The sequence below is a fragment of the Mus caroli genome, unplaced genomic scaffold (assembly GCF_978045245.1).
Source record: "Mus caroli unplaced genomic scaffold, Mus_caroli_1 scaffold_15, whole genome shotgun sequence".
NCBI classification, from domain to species: domain Eukaryota; kingdom Metazoa; phylum Chordata; class Mammalia; order Rodentia; family Muridae; genus Mus; species Mus caroli.
The window spans coordinates 115814211-115834647 of record NW_028227270.1 but is presented as its reverse complement, the minus strand read 5'-3'; the positions used below and the strand labels follow the sequence as shown (position 1 = coordinate 115834647).

The window sequence follows — 20437 nt, the reverse complement described above, 5'->3', positions numbered from 1 at the left end:
AGACCTAAACATGAAATTAGTACACTAAATCTAACAGAAGATAAAGTGGGGAATAGCCTTGAACAGATTGGCACAGAAGACAACTTCCTGAATAGAATACCAATGGCTCTGGTTCTAAGGTCAACAATTGATAAATGAGAACTCATGGAATTGAAAAGATTACATAAGGCAAAGGACACTGTCACTTGGACAATATGGCATGCTAGAGATTGGGCAGGTATATTCATACCACACACAAGGACATGCACACACACAGACACCCCCCCCCCCGACACACACACCACAAGAGAAATTAGATACCAATAAATCAAATAACCCAATTTTAAAATGTGGTACAGAGATAAACAGAATGTTCATTTAGGGGAATGGTATTCACAGGCAAGCAACAGATTCAGGGACAGCCCTGCTTTAGTTGTTTGGGGAACCCACATGAAGATCAAGCTCTTCTGATATAAATGTGTCTAGATCCTGCCCATTCTTTAGTTGATTGTTCAGTCTCTGGGAGGCCACAAGGATCCAGGTTAGTCGACTCTGTTGGTTTTCTTGCACTTAGTCCCCCAGTGACTTGATAAACCTGGGAGGGGGGAGGAGGACAACTAGGGGGGATTTCCTCACTTCAGAGGAGAGGGGATAGGGAAGTGGGATGAGGATCTGTATGAGAAAGTACTGAAAGGATTGAGGGGGCTGATATTGGGACATAAAGCAAATGAATAAATAAATTAATAAAAAGATAAATGTTCAATGTCCATAATCATCAAGAACATGCAAATCAAAATGATCCTGAGATTGCATCTTACACCTATCAGAATGGCTAAGATAAAAAAATTCAAATGACAGCACATGTAGAGAGTTCTTCAATTTCTATGAGTTTGTAAGTTTTGTATGAATACTGATGATCAACATTAATTAATGATGGTCTGATAGAATGCAAGGACTTATTTCAGTTTTTATTGTTGTTGTTTCTGTTGAGACTTGTTTTATGTGTGAGTGCAATGGTTAATCTTGGTGTTCAGTCTGACTGTATATGGAATGAACTGCAATTCAGAAATGTAGGGCACGTCTATGATCAAGATCTCAGAAAGACAACATGCTTTGCTTCTGGATCTTGAGACTAGAAGACACAGGGTTTTGAACCAGATCTTGAGCAGGGATGCCATGTCTACATATTAGATCTTGAGGAACACCATTAATCTTTCTGCCTGGAGGGATATATAAGGACAATGGAAGAAGGATTTGTTTGTTCTTTGCTTATTTGCACTTACTTTGCCAGCATATCCATTGAAGCCTTTTTTGGGACTGAGAAACTACTAGATTCTTAGATGTTCTGTTAATGCAAACATGTGAAAGGACAGGTGATGAAGGTTTCTTTAATAACAACACACACGTATTGGTCTATCTCACACTGTGTAGTTGAGTAGCATTTGTTAGGACTCCATAGAGAGAAACACACCAAAAAACATCTGGTGGTGTGCTGTAGTTTCTTGCCACTTTCTTGGACTCAGGCTGATTGGCAGAGTGATGTCAACTGAGACAGATGCACAAGCACATGAGGAGGACATGTGATGTTTGGAGGTTATAAATAGGACTTGAAGACAGTGGCAGAGTCTGTGCTAAGCTTGCTTATAGAGCTAGTTGTGGAACACTTGTGGATCTCTCATCTTTACTTTGTTGGGAAAGGTACAGTCTAGAACTTCTCCTTGGCACCATTTGATCTGTATCTGCTTCAGCTAATCATTCCTTCACAAGTCTGCCTTAGATTTTTATCTGTGTCCTCTTCAGCTAAATTTTTCTTCATGTGTTTGCCTTAGCAAAGTACCATCCAACTAATTTTCCAAAGAATCGTTGAGTTTTCACTTCACATGGATCTTTGATTGCTTACTTGTGTGTTTTCAGCTACCTTTCTCTTCTATACAGTATGCAAGATCCCAGCCTAGGGTATGGTAACACTCACAATGTGCTATTTCATCCAAAATCAATTAACAGTATAGACAGTCGCCGGGCAGTGGTGGTGCACACCTTTAATCCCAGCACTCGGGAGGCAGAGGCAGGCGGATTTCTGAGTTCGAGGCCAGCCTGGTCTACAAAGTGAGTTCCAGGACAGCCAGGGCTACACAGAGAAACACTGTCTCAAACAAACAAACAAACAAAAACAAAAACAAAAAAACAAAACAAAGCAAACCCAAACAAACAGTATAGACAGTCTTCCACAGGCCAACCTTAGGTGTATTTATATAAATTCATTCATATAAAAATCATTGAGAGATAAATTCCAGGTGATTCTAGGTTGTGTCAAGTTGACACAAATTACAACTAACTAGGAGAGCTTATATCCTATGAATCTATACATACGATTCTGAAGCCTTGGACAAAATGCAGTTTTACTAGTGAGAGCAATTCCAGTCCAGTGTCAGGCCACTAACTGGAGTCTCTAGTCAGCTCACCCATTGATTTGGTGGGCAGCCTCTTAGACATCACTTTTTTCTGTTCAATGAGGAACCAGTGCCTTTTTAAAAACTAACTGTTTTTGAAGGTTGGTCTCAGGCTTCTGGCAAGTTGCTTTAGTTCTCTTTTATTTCAAGGCCTGAGGCTGCATAGGAGGGTGGTAAATAGACCCAACTTCAGAGGACTGTCACGAAAACTAACTGAAGCCATTATGACATGGGATTGCCCACTATGCTTGAACAGTATCTTGCATATAGTTGAGTGCTAAATGTTTGTGGACTGAAAACAAAGCAGAAGTTTCTGCCTTTGTTGACTAAAGGCTTTTTCTGCTATTTCTTGACACCCCTAAGAGCTCGCTGAGGTGCTGTGGTGAAGTTGTTGGGTGAGAGGGACAGCACAGTCTGAAGTTAAGGGGGCTGAAAGGTTAAGCTCCAAGTCTGTCCAGCTCCAAAGCTTGGGCAATCCCTACTGTACTTTCTCTCCTTCCTTGGTAGAGGGCATTGGACAGAAACCCAGCAAATTACTGTTGAGCACCAGCTGTATGCCAGCCTCATGCTTGGAGTTGCCAGGATGAAAGACGAGGACCAGACAAACACAGTCATGTCCCTGCCTTCATGGAGATGTCACAAGTTCATTTGCCAGCAACTGACCTGAGGTCAGGGCTGGGTGACAGAGATTTCGGAGAAGTCTGAGGATTCTTTGAAGACGGTTACTTTCCACTTAGCCTTTGGAAGCCTGTTCTGAAGACTAACCCCACAAAGCAAAATGACCCCCATTGCTTCTCTCAGAAGATGAAATGAAGGAGATAAAAATTACAGAAGTGGATGCCCACAGTCATCCATTAGATGAAGCACAGGGTCCCCAATGAAGGAGCTAGAGAAAGTACCCAGGGAGCTGAAGGGGTTTGCAGACCTCTAGGAGGAACAACAATATGAACTAACCAATAACACCAGAGCTCCCTGGGACTAACCCACCAAAGAAAACACACAGTGGGACTCGTGGCACTAGCTGTATATGTAGGAGAGGATGGCCTAGTCAGTCATCAACCAAGGAGAGGCCCTTGGTCCTGTGAAGGTTTTATGCCCCAGTATACAGGAATGCCTGGACAAGGAATCTGGAGTGGGTGGTTTGGGGAGCAGGTGGTGGAGGAGAGGATAGAGAATTTTCAGAAAGGAGGATAGGAAAGGGGATAACATTTGAAATGTAAATAGACAAAATATCTAATAAAAATATTTTACTTTTGGGAATCAAGTTGAAAATCATTGTTTCTATATCACCAGAAAGTTTTAGGTTCCCTGTAGTTTGGAAGGCAGCAGGATGACAAAACTTTGATATGAGACACCACATGCTTCCCTAGCTAAGAAGGGGGTATTTAGATTTTCATAGGGTAGACATGGCTGTAGCCTGAAAGAAATATTTATGTATGTTTCTTAAAATAATTGCTTTGAAAGCATGTTCTTAAGGGATAGTCAGTGTCTTTACACAGAGGATTGGGGCTCCTACATTTTCTTTAATCCAACCAACAGTTGGCTAGGGAAGAACGGTGATACTTTATATTCTCATAATACTGACAGGAACAAGTTCTGGGCCATCAGTTTTATGGAATTCCATCCTCATTTGCATGGCAGTAGGGTAGGTAGTAATGAGTAAAAACACAGAAGTTTTTAAGTAAGAAAAATTAAAAACACATTTTGTCTGAGCTGGGGTCTCAGCTCCATAGCCTTTTCTTCTCTTAAATATAGGAAGATTTTGCTTCAAAATCATCTAGAAAATTATGGGAGAGCAGAGTACACAATCAGCCTCAGGATAGTGGTTACTGAAACCAACTCATGGATATTAATTATACTAATTTCTCAAATCTTACATATTATTCAAACACTTCTGTCAAGCAGGTTTTCTTAAAATGTGAAGGTAATTTTAATTCGTGAGCAATTAGCATTTCACTTCGGAAAATAGAAGCCAGAAAGGCTACGACTAACTGACATCAATTACAATATTCTTTGCACTCGGCTATCCCTAACAAGTTGGAAGCAGCCACAGCCTCCATGGTCTTTCCCTTTCTCATACCTAGGTCTTTATTTTTCTCTGAACTGGTTCTGTTCTAGGCAGGATTTCCTTGTTCTTACTCTGTTGTCATTCTTGGCTGTGTCTGTGTCTGGTGCTGTGGTCACACAGGAACCATACAGCCTTTACAGAGGTGGATCAGAGCTTGGTGATCTGGTTTTGCTGAGCAGAGATGATGGCGAGTGAAGCTGTTTTCAATACTCTATGTGGAAAGGATAGTCTTGGTGATTTTCAGTTCTGGAAAATAGAATCACAAGTTAAAGAGAGAAAAAAAAGAACAGGCATTTTTAAAAGAAAACATTTTAAGTGGAAAAGTTGTGCTTCTCTAATATACAAATGTCATTGTCTTTATACCCTGTCCCCGCCTTACACAGGAAAGAGTCACAATACAGTTTAATTAAGATTGAATTATAAGAGTAAATACCTACTTAGGAACCAATCCTCCTGATGGTATATAGTTCCCTTTCTCTTCAAAAGGAGGTGAAGGAGACGGACTTACGTGGGGAATGTGGCCAAACGGAGGTTCTTGTCTAGGCTGAGGAGTTCCTCCATATCTTTTTCAGTTAATTCAAAATCAAATACCTAGAAGCAAAATCCGGTAGGTGATCACAGGAACTCAAAGTAAACTCCATTTAACTGGCATCCATCTTCCCTCGACACCACGATGTGAAAGAAGTTCTTCATTAGACACCTAGGACATCCCCTAAGCATAAGTGAACCCCCCAAAATGCATGATTTTCATCCTGTAACTGACACTGGCTTAGACTCAAGAAACCTTGGAAAGATGGCATTGGGGGCTGGTGAGATGGCTCAGTGGTTAAGAGCGCCGACTGCTCTTCCAAAGGTTCCAAGTTCAAATCCCAGCAACCACATGGTGGCTCACAACCATCTCTAACGAAATCTGATGCCCTCTTCTGGATAAATAAATAAATAAATAAATCTTTAGAAAAAAAAAAAAAAGATGGCATTGTTTTTAATCTCATGGGGATGTTGGATGCAGGGGAAGAGTTAGAGAAGCAGTGTTTCTTTTACTGATCTGTATCTTCCCCTAAAAAAGGAAAAGCATTGTTCCTCCCACCTCACCAACTAACTAGACAGCCAGCTGATACTGACTCTAGCGCATCAAAATCACACAAGAACTTGTTGAGGAATTTCACTTTCAAGTAGAATTCTTAACTCTCTTGTCCTTTGCTCCTCTGACACATTTGAGGACTATGATCAATGTCTCTAATAACAACAGTATCTCACAGTCATCACTGCCCACTGTGGCTGAGGGTCTATATCCAAGGAGAGTGAACCAAAGAATACCCAGTAGCTTTGTGGTGCCCTAAGTGGTGGAAGCTAGGAAGATGCCAGTCCTCTGTCTGGTCAAACCAGCTATAGCCACATACTATGTTAGGAGTTGAAGAAAGAAAGCCTCAGTGCTGGAGTCATTTGGATCAAGGGTGAGAAGTATACAGTACTAGAATAGACACTAAAATCAAGGCTGGTATCATTGTGGTGTGACCATACTGAACAGGTACTCCGAGCTGTCACAGAGCAAAGACCTAGTACTTGTACTGAAAACCTCTGGCCTACTTGGAGGACAAGCTCACAGTCTACTATCCTTGATACTTTTCTTCTGGTTACGCTCATGTATACAAGCCCTGCTCCTCCAGATTTCACTAGTACCCTCTAAAAGCTTCTCATACAGTGACACTATTCTCTGTCCCTGGCATCAGGTCCCATTTCTGCTTTGAGTCTTGGTTGAGTTTTAAAAGACTGTCTCCATATTTTGTACATGTTCTAGGTACGATGTCCAGTGCATTAACTAACTATTAAAATGTCACTAAGAAAAAGTGAAAAACGTAACACCCAGAGCTACTGCTGACAAGAGATCAGTGGGTATACCCTATATGGCCCAGATTGGCTAGATGTTCACCAACTCTGTATTCCTTCCTCCCGAGCACACAGTAGGCATATATAGCTTCGGTTGAAGTTCATTATGGCACAGTGACATCCACTCCTAGGAGAGTTGGTGGGAAGGGGACATGAAATAGTAAGGGCCTGTCTGGACTCTATGTGAAAGGCTGACCAGCAGCACAGTTTACAAAAGAATACACCTCTACCAAGTAAAGGCCATAAAGGTCTGGGGGTTGTATGTTCATTAGGGAAGTTGGTCAAGCCTCACTAAGTCAGATCTGTATAGTTATAATCAGGAAATGCCTACCTGGATATTCTCTCTAATCCGACTTGGGGTGACAGATTTGGGAATCACTATCAATTTCCTTTGGATCTGAAATCGGATCAAAATCTGTAGGAAAGGAAGTTTCACGCACCAATAAAACAAATGGTGTCAAAGCTAAGACAGTAAAATATTTCAATTTCATTGTATGGTAAGAGCTAAAAAGTCTCTTTCATTTCAAAGTCTTTAAGGATCAAACTAACATGCTTTGTCAATCTATTTGTAAGGAAGGCCATCAGCCCAAGAAGATCAGAGGACTCAGCCACCCTATTCACTAGCATCCCCCAGCTTGTGTCCAATTCCCCAGATGACCAGGGCATTTGAACAAGGTTGATTTTAATCACTGGTTGTCCATACAGTTGGTGGGGCAGAGAAAGTAGTGCAAGAGCATATCTTGACTGCTGACATTTGAGGAAGGTGGTATATATGGCTTGACTGGATGTGAACATGGAACCAACTCATTATGGCTCCAAATTGGGAAGTTCTGGTGAATCAACTGACCCAGGCTCCAGGTCTGAGGGCGAAAGGTTATGGAGAAGTGTGATCCTAGCACATGGCAGTTCTTTCCACATACCTGAGCAGGAGACTTGCCATGCTTCTTTGCAATCTTTCGAATGATAGTATCATCCATCAAGTGAAACCCACCTCTAGACAGACAGAGCAGAGTGTGCCGTGTCAGGAGGTCAATCAACACACATGCTGAAAATGATTACTCTTCTCTACAATGAAAACTTTACTAGATTTTAATTTATTTCATTCATTTATTTATTTATTTTGAAGTAACTCACTTAGTAGTCCTGCATTGCTTCAAATGCAGTCCCAGTGCCTTTATCTCTCCTTAGATTACTGGTGGGAGTCAACCTGCCTGGGCAAGATTTACTGATTTCTTTTAGTAAGAACTTTCTGTACAAGAGATTTTTAAGACTATGATAGATAGTATCCATCAACAATCTTTCCAGGCAAGGGTCCTAGTGACTAAAGTTAGCAGTTTTATTTTATTTTAGCCAGGGCTTCATGTCTGGCTTTGAGCTTGCTATGTAGCCTGAGAATGACTTTGAACTCCTGATCATTCTGCCTCCTCTCCAAAATGCTTCCTTTATGGATGTGCACTACCATAGCTGTTTATACAGCACTAGGGAATGAACCCAGCAAAACATCTTTTTAACAGCTAACAGATTTCAAGCATGGACCTAGTCACAGTACTCAAGGTGTCCAGAAAGATTCAGACCAAGCAGGACTTAGTGTGCCATACACCCTCACTTACTCTACCACAGATCCTTCTACCCCAAGGCTCAGTTGTAAAATATATCCCAGACCTCTAGGAGCTCCTCAGATGTTATCATGTTTAAATGTGCACACCCTATATCCGATAGAATAAACAGAGGCAAAAAAGTGAAGCAAGTCCAGCCTTCTCTGGCTTCCTAATGGTTTCCTGGAACAGAATGTGAGGCTCAGACCAGACTGAGAAGCTTTCTGCATTTTAAGTAACTTCAGAGACAGACAGTGCAAAGCTCCTTGGTATATTGGGTAGAGAAAGAGATGCTATGACATGAGCAGTGCACCAAATACAAAAGGGACTTGTGGAACCTTCCTGGAGGGCTCAGTGCTGAACTGAACATGATATCCGAAACAAAAGTTGGCCAACTCAAAAAAAAAAAAAGGTAACAACAGAATTTTAGTGGAAAGAACAGTATATACAGTTGCCATGACTAAAAAGAATATTCTATCTTAGTGAACATGAGCAGTTTCATGAGATTCATGTACTGAAGGTTTGCAGGGGAAAGAGTGACAGAGGAGGGTGGAGCTGGCTCAGCTCCACCACACAGGCTCAGGTGGGAGACTGGCATACTCATGTGCAATGAGATCACTTTGGCTAGCAGCTGAGCAACACAAAGGAACAGGTGTTTCCTATGGGAGTTATGGGGCTAAGAACCTTAAGGGATCTGCACTCCATTAAGGTAGAAAGGATGGCAACATAGACCAGAGGACAGACTCTGGGTTCTACTAGTACAATATGTTATTGATCTTTGTGTTGAATTGGAGTTGGGGTATGGGAAACAGATGGTTTTCACAGTTCTGGCTCAGGGGGATCAGTAGAGAATGGTACAAAGCTCAGGTCTGGGGAAAGAAGATATGCCACGTTAGCATTATCTGAAGACATGCTTTGGGACAGGTCTGGAAGTTACAGGGTAGTAGCTGACTGATGAACTATCAGGCAGATCGGCAAAGGGTTCACTTCAGCCTGGGTCTGTCCATTCAAAGCTGGTTAACCTCACAGGGAGACATGATTTAAACAACTCGTCACTTTGAGAAATAGATCCCTTCGTTCACCCTGGAGCCTGAGAGGTGTGGGCAGCCTTTTTCTAATGCTCTCTACCTTCTTAGTGAAGCTCCTCCAACACTCAAATATCTGTTAGGATCCAGATTAGCACAGTCCTTACCCTGAGCCACCGAGGGGACGGTAAGCAGTCACAGACACATTTCTTTTATGGCAAAAATCAATCAGCTTCTTTTGATTAAGATATGGGTGGCATTCAATCTAAAAACAGAACCACAGTGTATCAAAATATTTCAAACAAGTAGCATTCTAGGAAAGCACTGAAGAGAAAACGTATTTGACATCCTCACCATCAATAACTAGGTACAAAGGCTCCTCTTAAGCTCTGGGTGCCTCTACCTACAAATGAGTAAATTGGTCTCTGCCATTTCCAGGATGCTAGGTGGTATAAGTGGCTCTGAGTCCTCAGACTCTCAGACCCCTATGTCATGCAGACATTCCAACATCACCTGCTCGGCTGATGTGGTTTCTTCTTCACACAGGAAAAAACCTGAGCACTCTGAAGTCAGTGCCTCCTCCCCTACTCTCAAAGTCTCCACTGCAGTACTTACATTACCCAGCACCTCACACATTTAGTTTGTGTATTGGCTCTCTTTTGTCACCAGGATTTGAGTTTCAAACACAAGCCTTGAGAGCAGCATTCTGCCTTCTCCATTTACTCAGGCACAATTGCAGATTATAAACAAACTTACAATTGATGCTCAATTAGAGAAAATGAGAGAATTATGAGCAGTGCCTTTGCCAGGAAGATCAACTTCCAGGGAAGTCTCATTTGAAGGTTTATTGGTCTCACTTGCACATGACATTCTCAATTTTGTCCATTCAACAAATATTTATTTAAAAAATTTCAGATGCCTGAGGCTGTTCTCAGCTTTGGGCTACACATAAAACCAAATTCAGACAACAATCTTTATGGTCATTATACGTGAATCTTGGATGCAAATTTTAGTCAGAAAACATAGAAACTGTGTGAGGCTTTGGGTATAGATTGTGCTGCAGCAGAATATGAAGGGCTGGTGGAAGGGGAAGGATTATTTCTGCATGCTGCCAGCTTGGGTGAAGGCGGTGTTATGCCTTCCAGTTCTTCTGTTGGGAGTGCGCATGGGCTTGGTGAATGAAACGGTAGGACTGCTTTCCTCTAGTGAGAGTGAAGGTTTTTGAAGACCCTGCTCTTCCGAACACACTTGGTTATCTGCCTCCAAAACCATGCCAAGAATAGAGATCTGTGTCATACCCTATCCACCCATGGCATCACCTAACCACATGGGATACCTGTTATCTCATTACAATTCTAACAGCAACTACAGGTAAATGCATGTGATATGTCTCATCTCTCTGCACACGGAGGAAAAAACAAGCCTGAGTAAGACTTCTGACCATCTACCAACTCACCTGGTTAGTTATCGGCCTGACTCTCAAACCAGGCTTATCCAAAAGTCTCTCAAGCTGTTCATGGTTAAAGTTGGACACCCCAATATTCTTCACCAGACCCTCAAACACCAGGTCCTCCATGGCCTGAAAGAGAAAGAAATGTGCAGAACATGCAAGTTGTCTAGTTCCCTGATAAGCCACGCCCCTTTGCAACTTACCATGGAGTCTCAATACTTTAAAAGCATTTTCCTTGAAATTATAAAGCCATGTGGACAATATTATCTCTACCAGGGCTGTCTTAAGGTTTCATGAAATAATTCACACAAAGCACTTAGCCAAGGCTGGATCTCAGCAAGTGTCAGTATACTTTGTCTGTTCGTACTCCTGTGCTCTGATACAGGCTACAGTTGCCCATAGAGGTGTGTGTGTGTGTGTGTGTGTGTGTGTGTGTGTGTGCTTGTCTCCATGGCTGTCTCTATTTGCTGACATTTATGTACTCCTAGATCTTCATCTTCAGCTTTGTGATGGGTTGGGGCTCTCACTTCCCACTCTCCCATGTGTAAATTCCTGGAAGGCAAAGCGACCTGACCTGGGCTGATCTCTGATGAGGGAGCCCTCAAGCCTCAGCTTCAGAGGACCCATGAGTTTCATGGCAGTATGGACTCAGGCATACATGTGCAGTTATCATAAGGACAGCAACCAATGAATGAAGATTCTGCAATAATCACCCAGCAACGCACCATCCAGAGCCTCGGGTTTAAACTCTAGATGTTTGATGAGCAGAAGCCCAGGGTGACAGCAAGGGCTAGAGCCTTCAGAAATACTTTGTTCAGTTTCTTTCTAACCAGTTCCCATGATTCACAGCTTTACAGGAAGAGAGGTATTATTGCCCAGCCTGGGGACTTCTCTGTGTCTGTTCTGTCCCTCTAGTCTCTCTAAGGCACTGAAATGTTCCTAGAGTTTTACCCATCAATTCCACAGGAATGGTTCCATATAGCATCTTTTCAATGGAAACTTCTGGTAGGCTCTGCTGGTTTATACTTGAACTCATTCTGTTCCTGAAGCTGGGCAGCAAGGGTACTGGAGCTTGACATGTCCTGATATGCTCTTCTCCTACTTTCAAGCCTACCACCTTTCTGATTTTTCTTGTTCACTTCACTATGAGGGCTCAACATTTTTCTTCTGGATCCTGGACACAGACTTGACACTTAGTCCATCTTCCCTCTAACCTTTTCCTTTTTCTGTCTTCCCAATTTGAGCTCCAAAATATTGCCAACATCATGTTTTATAACAATTAAAAGGGAACCTCCAGGAACTAGGTGAAGACTACAATGTTAGCCATTAGCACAGGCTGATGGGATGGGAACATTATAGATCATGCCACACTGACCAAGATTTAACTACCATGCACTGCAAACCACATGTTTGACATCATTCCTGGGGTATTTTAACACAGAAGCTCCAGGTCATATGCAGCTTTCATTTGGGAATGCTACATCCACTCCAGTAGTGACTCGCATTACAGGTTTAGAAACCTGGAAGCAGTCCTGAGGCAGAGTTTCATGGTAACTTAGCCTCCTGGAACCTTGGCATTCCCATAGCCCGTATACGCAAAACCTGTCCCCACATTAGTCTGGTGTATGGATCCATGTGCTTTCTTTCAGTATTGTTTTATTATTAGTGCCTTTAAGGATGGATTTTGACATATAGCTAAGACTTCACCAATGTTCCAGTGGTTCCTAAAAAGTCCTTGAAGCCGACCCAGAACTTGGAATTCAGTAAGAATGTTACTTATTCAGAAACATTCAAATTTACTTCTAGTAGAGACAGTGAAAATAATCAGGCATTACAATTTACTTGAATAGAGGTAGAAATGCTCAGGGCTGGTCTGCATAGTAATTACTTAGGACAATAGCCAAGTCACACCCAAACACAGGAATACACAATGGCCTAGGAAATAGGTGGGTTGTAGCATGAAAGGGTTACTAGAATGGAATTCCCCAGGTGCAGATTTTTTTCACTAGGCCCAGAGGAATAGCATAATCAGGTATTTACTAAAGGACCCCTGGTGGTGGATTTAACAATAAACTAGCAGTGTATCAGAGCATTCACCTGGCTCCTGTGTTTAGCTGATCTTAATTAGGGTTGTTCCTATTCTCAGTTATAAACAAGGCCTGGCTCCTGCCATCTTTTTATGTATTTGTGTTACGAACCAGAGTACCTTGGGGATGTACTTGCCTACCTTTCTTGGTTTTTCTTCTGTATTAAAAGCCTGGAGTTTGCTTGGAAAAAGTTATATCCAGATACAGCACTCCTTTGTGTCTGTGTCCGTTTGTCACCTTTTTCTTTTCTCACCAACACAGGAACCCTGAAATTTTTTTTGAGGGAGGCCAATGGAGCCCGATCCGCAGCATGGGTACCCATGAGCATGGGTGAACTGTCCAGTTGGTATGGCTCCACTTACCTCCCAAGTGTCAAGAAAGTTGGTGTGACTGGGTATGACCTTGCCATTGCGATCCAAAGGGATATCTTTGTCCCCAGGCTGTGAGAAACAGAAGAAGAGAAGCTTACTGGGGTTTGTGCCATCATCATCCATCACAACATTACACAGGGAGACAATGGAGATGTATAGTCTGAGTTAGGGAATTGCATCTTAGCCTTGACCCTGTCACTAAGTCCTACTGGCCTGTTTGTACCACTTCTCTTCTCCAGGCCTCAGGGAGGGTAAGGCCAGCACAATCTCATCATGACTCTTGAGAAAAGCTTGAATCCCTGCCTGATTCAGATTTTTTTTTTTTAAAAAAAAACAGGGAACAATGGGCTTCCTTTATGTCTTAGTATGATCAACTTTATCCCAACAATGTTATTAGCCTCTTTGCTCTTCTTTGTAAAACTTTCTATCAAGTTGAATGATAACCAAGTGAGAATACAAAGTTAGGGGACAGATGGTAGAGAAAGCCATCTGAGAGGTAAAGAGTATTGTGGATAGGCATGGTGCTATTTGTATGTTGATGCTAATTCCACTCTCCTGGGAAGGGTTTGAAAAAGTAGTGAGTCATACTCAGGTGACTTCTTGCGAACCAATCCCCTAATGAATAAAGGACCCAATCATTGGGCGTGTTAGGGGGACTTCTGGGTTGGAGAGGGGAAAAGAGGAAGCAGGAGAGAGTTAGGTCCTTTTGAACTGGGATAGCATGAAGACAAGATGTAGTTACGACTGTCTCCCAGTTTCATTGGCAGATCTGTCAAAATTTGCCACCAGAGGATTTAGATTTAATAAGGTTTACAAGATTAGGATTTTAGTTGCTGCACCCATTGACTGAGTTACCATCATTTCTAAACTAAGTTTGTGTTGTGTTTTCCTTCATGATGCAGCTCATCTGAGTTCATGAGAAAAAGGTATGGTAGCAAAGCGTGTGTTTGCCTGATGTGCACCACACAGGCTGTGAGGGATCTGAAGCATGGGGTTGGCATGTTAGCAACCCACCAGTGGAAGCATCATGAGATGGTAAAAAGATTGTGGAGTTCTGAGTCAGAGTCTCACCAAGATATAAAACAGGTCAGGCATTGCCCACCAGTACATGTCTGGCCAGGCCACCAGGACAGAGAGTTGCCAGCACAAGAGCAGGAACATGCTGGTTCATTTTTAATATTTTCCACAACAAAAGACCTAGTCACTTTTCTAAGCAGTGACAAGGGTTGACACTTTTCTGTTGGCCAATTATACATTCCCAATAGGTCACAGGACAAGTATTAGAAAATATACATTTAATAATTCCAAATCATTCCAAATTTTAAGTGCATTTTATAGGTACATTTCCTATAACAAAACATGGAAAATGTTTTGCTTCCAATCATTTCCAAATGGCCTTCTCCCATGCTGATATTTGTCTAGGTCTTTGCAGGAATCTAGCTACAAACTGAGTGGTACCTTGAAACCCATGGGCCAGTGTATGAGGTAGAGGTCCAGGTAATCCAAGTTTAGGGCTTCCAGGGTTTTGGTGCATGCTGTTTTCACCAAAGACTTCTTGTGGCAGGTACACCACAGCTGCAGAGGAAAATTGATTGAGATCACAGTCTAAGACTAACAGGTCATACACCCATTGGTCTGTCCCACAAACCTACACTTGACAACAACACAGCTGGTTCTGAAGGAAGATGGTGGTGTTATCATGTGGGAACAAAGGGGGCAGGGGAAGGAAGAGGGAGGGAGGATAGTCCACATCCAGCCAGAGTTCCTCCTATGCTCTGGGCAGGTGGATGTGCGAGGGCTGCCAGAAGCTTTCCACTCTGCCCTGGGTGGGCATCTAAGCCACTGACCCCACTCGACAGGAGGGTATGGGGGTGGACAAGGGGCAGCCCACAACTGGGGACTCTCTGGGGCGACACCCTTGGCCCAGGGGTTATGGGAGAGAGGGCTGAGGGAGAGAAGTTCCCATGCAGGCGAGAGTCCTTAGTCCAGGCCTTGACTGGAGCACAAGAAGGCCTTCTATCAGGAGATTAGAAATGGCTCATTAGAAGAAAACCTATCTCATTGAACAGAGACAGTTTATGGTTTTAGAGCTTTATTGTAGAAAGACCGGGGGAAAGGGAGGAGAGAGAGAGAGACAGAGAGACAGAGACAGAGACAGAGACAGAGAGAGACTGGCATGGCCAAGAGGAAAGAAAGGGGAAAAAGAGAGAAAAGAAAGGCTAGAGTAAGAGTTTAGAGAGAGAGAGTGGGGAAAAAGAGAGAGTGAGAGTGAGAGGAGAGAGGAAAGGAGAGGAGAGGATGAGGAGAGGTTAGAGGAAAGGAGAGAACGAGGAGAAGAGAGGATGAGTAGAGGTTAGAGGAGGGAGAGAGTAGGAAAGTGAGGTGGGGCCAAGCAGCCCCTCTTATGGTGGGCTATCTTTACTGTTGCTAGGTAACTGGGGAGGAGTGTAGCTTGAAGGTCAGAGGCTTCGGACATTGTCTAAGTGACAACTAGCCATGCTTCTCCAGTAGGGGCTGTGGGGGCGGTAACTTTGACAAGAGCCAGAGTTCCAGGAGACTTGAGGGAACGCCTACCATGCCATGAAGGTGAATTATCACCATTCTGAGGTTCAGACCTCAGCTTGACTGGAGACCAGACTGTCTGTGTGGGGCCCAATGCCCCACATTATCCTTAAAGATGGATGACTGAGTTTTTCACAGCTGGGTGCTTTCCATACTCAGGTCCAGCACAAGAAGGTACTGGGAGGGATGCAGGTGATTTGGATCCATGGAAACGAAGAAAGTAAAATCCTGGGAGGGAGTCCTATGTGGAGGAGATCATTTTTTCCAACTCACAGACAGATCAAGTTTCTATTACTGCACATCTTATGTAACCATTCAGGCTAAGCTAGGTGGGTTTGGATTACACTGTATTAGCCATCTCATATTGATGTGGACACTTCCCCCCAGAACAAAAAAATAGAAAAATACATAATTGTATTTACTGCATTTTCCCCTTCTACATTTGCACTAATGGTCACAGAGGCCAACTTGAGGCTCCATACACACACGTATAAATGAAAATTAATAGGTTAGTAGATCAAGACATGAAAATGAACAGCAGCTACAGTATAAAAATTAGGACCAGAGCACTAATCCTCAGCACCCTGGTAAAAAGATATATTTCCTGTGACTTAGAACTGAGAAGGGGACATGGGGACAAGATGATTGCTTGGGCTTGTGGCTACTAGGCTACATGAAGGTTCATTGAGAGACCGATAAACAAGCTGGTTTCTATCTGGGGCTGGAAAGTTATCTTACAGTAAAGACAAACTAGGTTCATTTCTGTTTATGATTAAATCTGTTTCTCAAGGACCTCTCTTCATCCTCTCTTCTCGTCCTCTCCTCTCCTCTCCTCTCCTCTCCTCTCCTCTCCCTCTCTTACTCTCTCTCTCCTCACTCTCTATCTCCAAACCTCTTACTCTAGCTTTTCTTCTCTCTCTTTGGGCTGTGCTCCACTTGTAATCTTAACTACAAATGGTTCTGTACTGTCTGTTCCAAAGCATGCCTTTGTCTCAAAAAGTTGATAAGTCCACCTTGCAACCATGTCTTTGTTTTGGGAGATTATTATGACCAACTTGTTATGCTTATTTTTGGCATGCTTATATTTGCCTCCCATTTGTAAATTTCCAACTCCTGCATTGTAAAAACCCACATCTTTCCCATGGATAGTGTTGATCTCTTGAACCCCACCTTTAGGGTCAACCCATCTACAAAACAAAACAAAACATAAAAACAAACAAAAAAAAAACAAAAACAAAGTTTGCCTTTATGAATTTGGCCATCATTTAGGTTGACAGTCTCTCTTCTTGTAGCTATGAGATTAACAAGACCTTGTCTCCAGCGAATTGTATGGGTTAAGTGTTAGAGGACGTCATTGTCATCCTCCTCGAGCTTCTTCATATGAACACAGGCATATATATGTGGACATACATCACACTCATCATACATGCACACACTGAAACAAACTGACACACACATTCCAGAGAGAAAGAGATATAGAAAGGAAGAAGGGGAGATAGATACAGAGACATGGAGATAGAGAGACAGAGAGACAGAGAAGACAGGGAGAAACCCATATTAGATGTAAACACATCACACTACTACTAATAATTTCCTACTGTGAATAAATATATAACTTCCTTAACTTTAATTATATTTCAGGGATTCTTCCAAATCCCCACAAGGACCAACACACTTTCACTGATGACTGTCACCCACTTGGATATAGTATACAATTACTATGCAGATGTGGAAATCCTGAGTTCCTCATCCCTCTGCCTGAAGATTCACAAGAAAATCTTCCTCGTTAGCAAGTGTTCCCAAAGTCCTCTCCACCCACACTCTGTTCTAGCTTACACAATGATAGACAGTAAAAAGAGATCACAAAGACAGAAGCTAAGTCTACAACAGAAACACCCCTGAAATGTGGAACTACAGATGATAGTTGTACCACACTTGGCAAAAAGTAGCTTTGAATCTTAGTTTGACTGTGTTTCCTACGGTGTTTATTTCCTTCCTCTCTTCTGTATCCACCTCCACTTCTTCATCCCTTCCTCACTGGGCAGCACAGTCAGCACCTCTCACCTGTGCTGTTAATAACACTGTTTACAGTACCTGCTCCTGTCAGATACCACCATGTCCTTTGCATCCACTGGTAAAAGAAACCACCTGACTTAGAAACAGCTTTTTTTTCTCAACCTCCTACATTTTAAGGAAACGTGCAAGCATCTTACACACCAGGGCTTTGGTGCCTTGACACCTTCAGCCTCCCTCTGCTTCACAGAGACTCCCTCCCACAGCTGCTGCATTCATGCATCCAGCATGATTGGCTTGCTTCCTGTTTGTACAGCTATCACCACAGAGTCAATTTCCTAGTGTGCAGTTTGCCCTTTGATCACCTCTAGCAGGCGATTCCAAGTTAAGGCCGATCTATGTAGTAGACAAGAATTCAAAAGGGCTCGGACTTTATTCTCTTCACCACAGATACAAAGGTGGTGTCACTCAACCAAGATTGGCATTCATGAAAGTATTGTTGATTGGTGGTATGTCTCTGCATGGCCAATAAGCAAACAAAACATAACCTCACACGTTCACAAAGCTAGAGGAGAATCATCTACATCCTCAAAGCACCAATTCCCATAAGGAAACTGAACCAATCTTCTAGGCTAGATGGTTCCAGCTCTGCCAGGAGCATTGCCTGCAGAAGTGAAGAAGCCTTACCTTACTGACTACAAAGAGATCCTCTCTCTTCACCACGCCCTCCTTGATTTTCTCACTGATTCCCATTCCCACCTCGCTCTCATTGTGGTATAAGTAAGCACAATCGAAGTGCCGGTAGCCCAGGTTGATAGCCACCTTAACTGCATCAGTCACTTCTCCTGGAGAGGCCTGGAATATAACCAAACACAAGGAAAGTTTCTTCTGTCAGGGGAACCAAACCCCCTTTCTCCCCTGTCATGTGGGAAAGTATAGCCAAGCAAAACATCAATACTCGAATCGTTAAAGCAGTATGAACATCAGCCAGACCAAAAGGTAGAGAATGGGACGTCATAGTCAGAATATGATTAATATTCTGTTTTGGTATCTTTACTCATTCTGAAAACCGGGTGCTTTTCAGCTCTTGCAGAGGGCTGAGCTGTGTGTTGTGCTTCCCGAATAATTACAGAAGAGCTAAGAACAGCTGGGGCAGGAAGCGGTCTGATATTTAGCACTCAGGGATGCATGCATCAACTGTAAACATAAAACAAGTATCACACACATGGATTCATTCAATATCTGTAGGGTACACACAGGAAAAGCTTAGTGAGACATTTCCATCAAATATGAAAAGTGTAGCTCAAGGTAGCTTTGAATTTGATCTCTTCCTTGCTTTGTCCTAAATGACTTGGTTATTGTATCAAGGGGACATACATACCTAGCATAGCGACATTATTTAAGATCATCAGTCAAGTGTCACATTTGCTATGGTTTTCCATTGCCTTCACATATTTTGAAAGTCATATTCCTGTGTCTTCAGGAGATAGAATTAAATGCTTTCATTGTGTTGGGAGGGTGATCCTCCCCTGCCAGTTTTATTTATTTATTTATTATTTTATTGACATTTCTTTCATCTCACATCTCAGCATTCACTATGTGATACCAAAGAACACTCAAATCACCAATTTGCCAAAATAATAATAATAATCCCACCCTTTTTTACAAAAATTTCTGGAGAAACATTTACTTGAAAACGTTTCTATAAACAGAATTTTTTAATTTACTTTTTTTATCAAAAACAAAACAAAACCCCAAAACCAAAAAAAGAAACAAATTTTGATCATGTCCCCCCTCCCCCTCTCCCCCCTAACTTGTCCCAGAGTCAGGTAGGCCTATTCAACTATTCAACTTCACGTTCATTATGCCCTACATTCAAAATCTACTGAGCAAGCAGTGTAACTACTCGCAAATATCTGTAATGCTGCTAAGTGGACTCCAGAAGTAGACATTACACTTACATCGGTGCAATTATTTAATTATTTTTATTTGGTTTGTTTTAGCATGCAAAGTAGCACGCTTCCTTGTGGCCATTTGACACACACTCGGTTTTGCTGTGCAAAGATGAGTACCACTAGGCATAAATGATTTTTCGGAGGCTGGGGGTCCGTGATTAGCTTACACAAGGCTAGGTTAACATCACTTTGCTTTATTTAAAGTTAGTCTAACAGCTTTGCATCCTCGCAGGGAGCAGGGTGTTTTAGGATCACAGGAGAGATAGTCCAACTTCTCCTCTAATCCGTCTGGGGGCAAAACCTTAATCAGAGCCCGGGTCTGGAAGGAATCACCCTAAGCAAAAGAAATCCCGTGCCCCTGGCTGTTTTTGAGCATGTACTCACCAGGCTCCGGGATCCTTAGCCCCACCCACACCGGAGTGTCTCCTCACCTTCCAGGTGCCCAAGCCCACTGTAGGGATGTTTTCCATGGTTCCCCTTTGCTCAAAGGCTCAGCCTCTTCCTGCACTTTAGCGGCCAGAGAGCTTTCCAGGGACCTCAGGAAATGCCGTGATAGGCTGGAGTTCTGGCAGTCTAATTGGCTGGAGAGGTCGCTTGATGCTCTGATTGGCTGAGAGCATAGTCCATCTTTCAGGGACCCAAGCAATTGGGTTTGGTTGTGCTTTATCTCTGTCCTAAATCCTCAGTGATCCTAGGAATTCCATCACCGAGCAACCGGCCTTAAGCACAGATCCAGTGCTCTGTCCTTCCTGCAAACAGGCTGTGGTTCAGGATATTTCCTGGACATCAGATGTTTTAGATTAATGATCGTTCCTAGTATCCTGGAAAAAATAGGTTTGAATATATCAGCTGTCTTGAACCTTGCAATGATGATGAGTGCTACTTTGAGGAGATTGCCATTTTAGTAATAGAGGAAATATAATCTGAATATAATTTTAAAGGTGTGTCTTATGGAATTAAAAAAAATCAAGATTAAAAGTTAAACATCTCTGGAA

General features: G+C 42.6%; 1 protein-coding gene across 8 annotated transcripts; it reads right to left on the bottom strand.

Annotated features, from left to right (window-relative positions):
* Positions 1–3661: 3661 nt before the first annotated feature.
* Akr1e2 (aldo-keto reductase family 1 member E2) lies at positions 3662–19974 on the bottom strand. Of its 8 annotated transcripts, none has more exons than XM_029468463.2 (11): positions 19874–19971; positions 18869–18964; positions 18175–18342; positions 14371–14487; positions 12904–12981; positions 10461–10583; positions 9172–9269; positions 7305–7377; positions 6716–6799; positions 5006–5088; positions 3662–4743 (listed from the first exon to the last, which is right to left on the bottom strand). In XM_029468463.2, exons 3-11 carry the CDS (start codon positions 18238–18240, stop codon positions 4701–4703), a joined length of 765 nt encoding a protein of 254 aa, XP_029324323.1. In that variant the 5' UTR covers positions 18241–18342; positions 18869–18964; positions 19874–19971; the 3' UTR covers positions 3662–4700. The 8 variants fall into 8 exon arrangements, with proteins under 8 accessions (XP_029324323.1, XP_085687428.1, XP_085687427.1 ...); XM_085831302.1 differs by having other exon boundaries at positions 18869–19082; positions 19874–19946; XM_085831301.1 differs by having other exon boundaries at positions 18869–19082; positions 19827–19931.
* Between the last annotated feature and the right edge of the window lie 463 nt (positions 19975–20437).

Coding starts and splice junctions, on each gene's coding strand:
- Akr1e2 (XM_021180060.3), bottom strand. CDS start 19,912: ATGGAAAACATCCCTACAGTGGGCTTGGGCACCTGGAAG. Junction 14,488..18,174: donor ATCTCTTTGTAGTCAGTAAG/GTAAGGCTTCTT, acceptor TTTCCTCTGCAG/CTGTGGTGTACCTGCCACAA. Junction 6,800..7,304: donor ATGGCAAGTCTCCTGCTCAG/GTATGTGGAAAG, acceptor CCTTTCCTACAG/ATTTTGATCCGATTTCAGAT.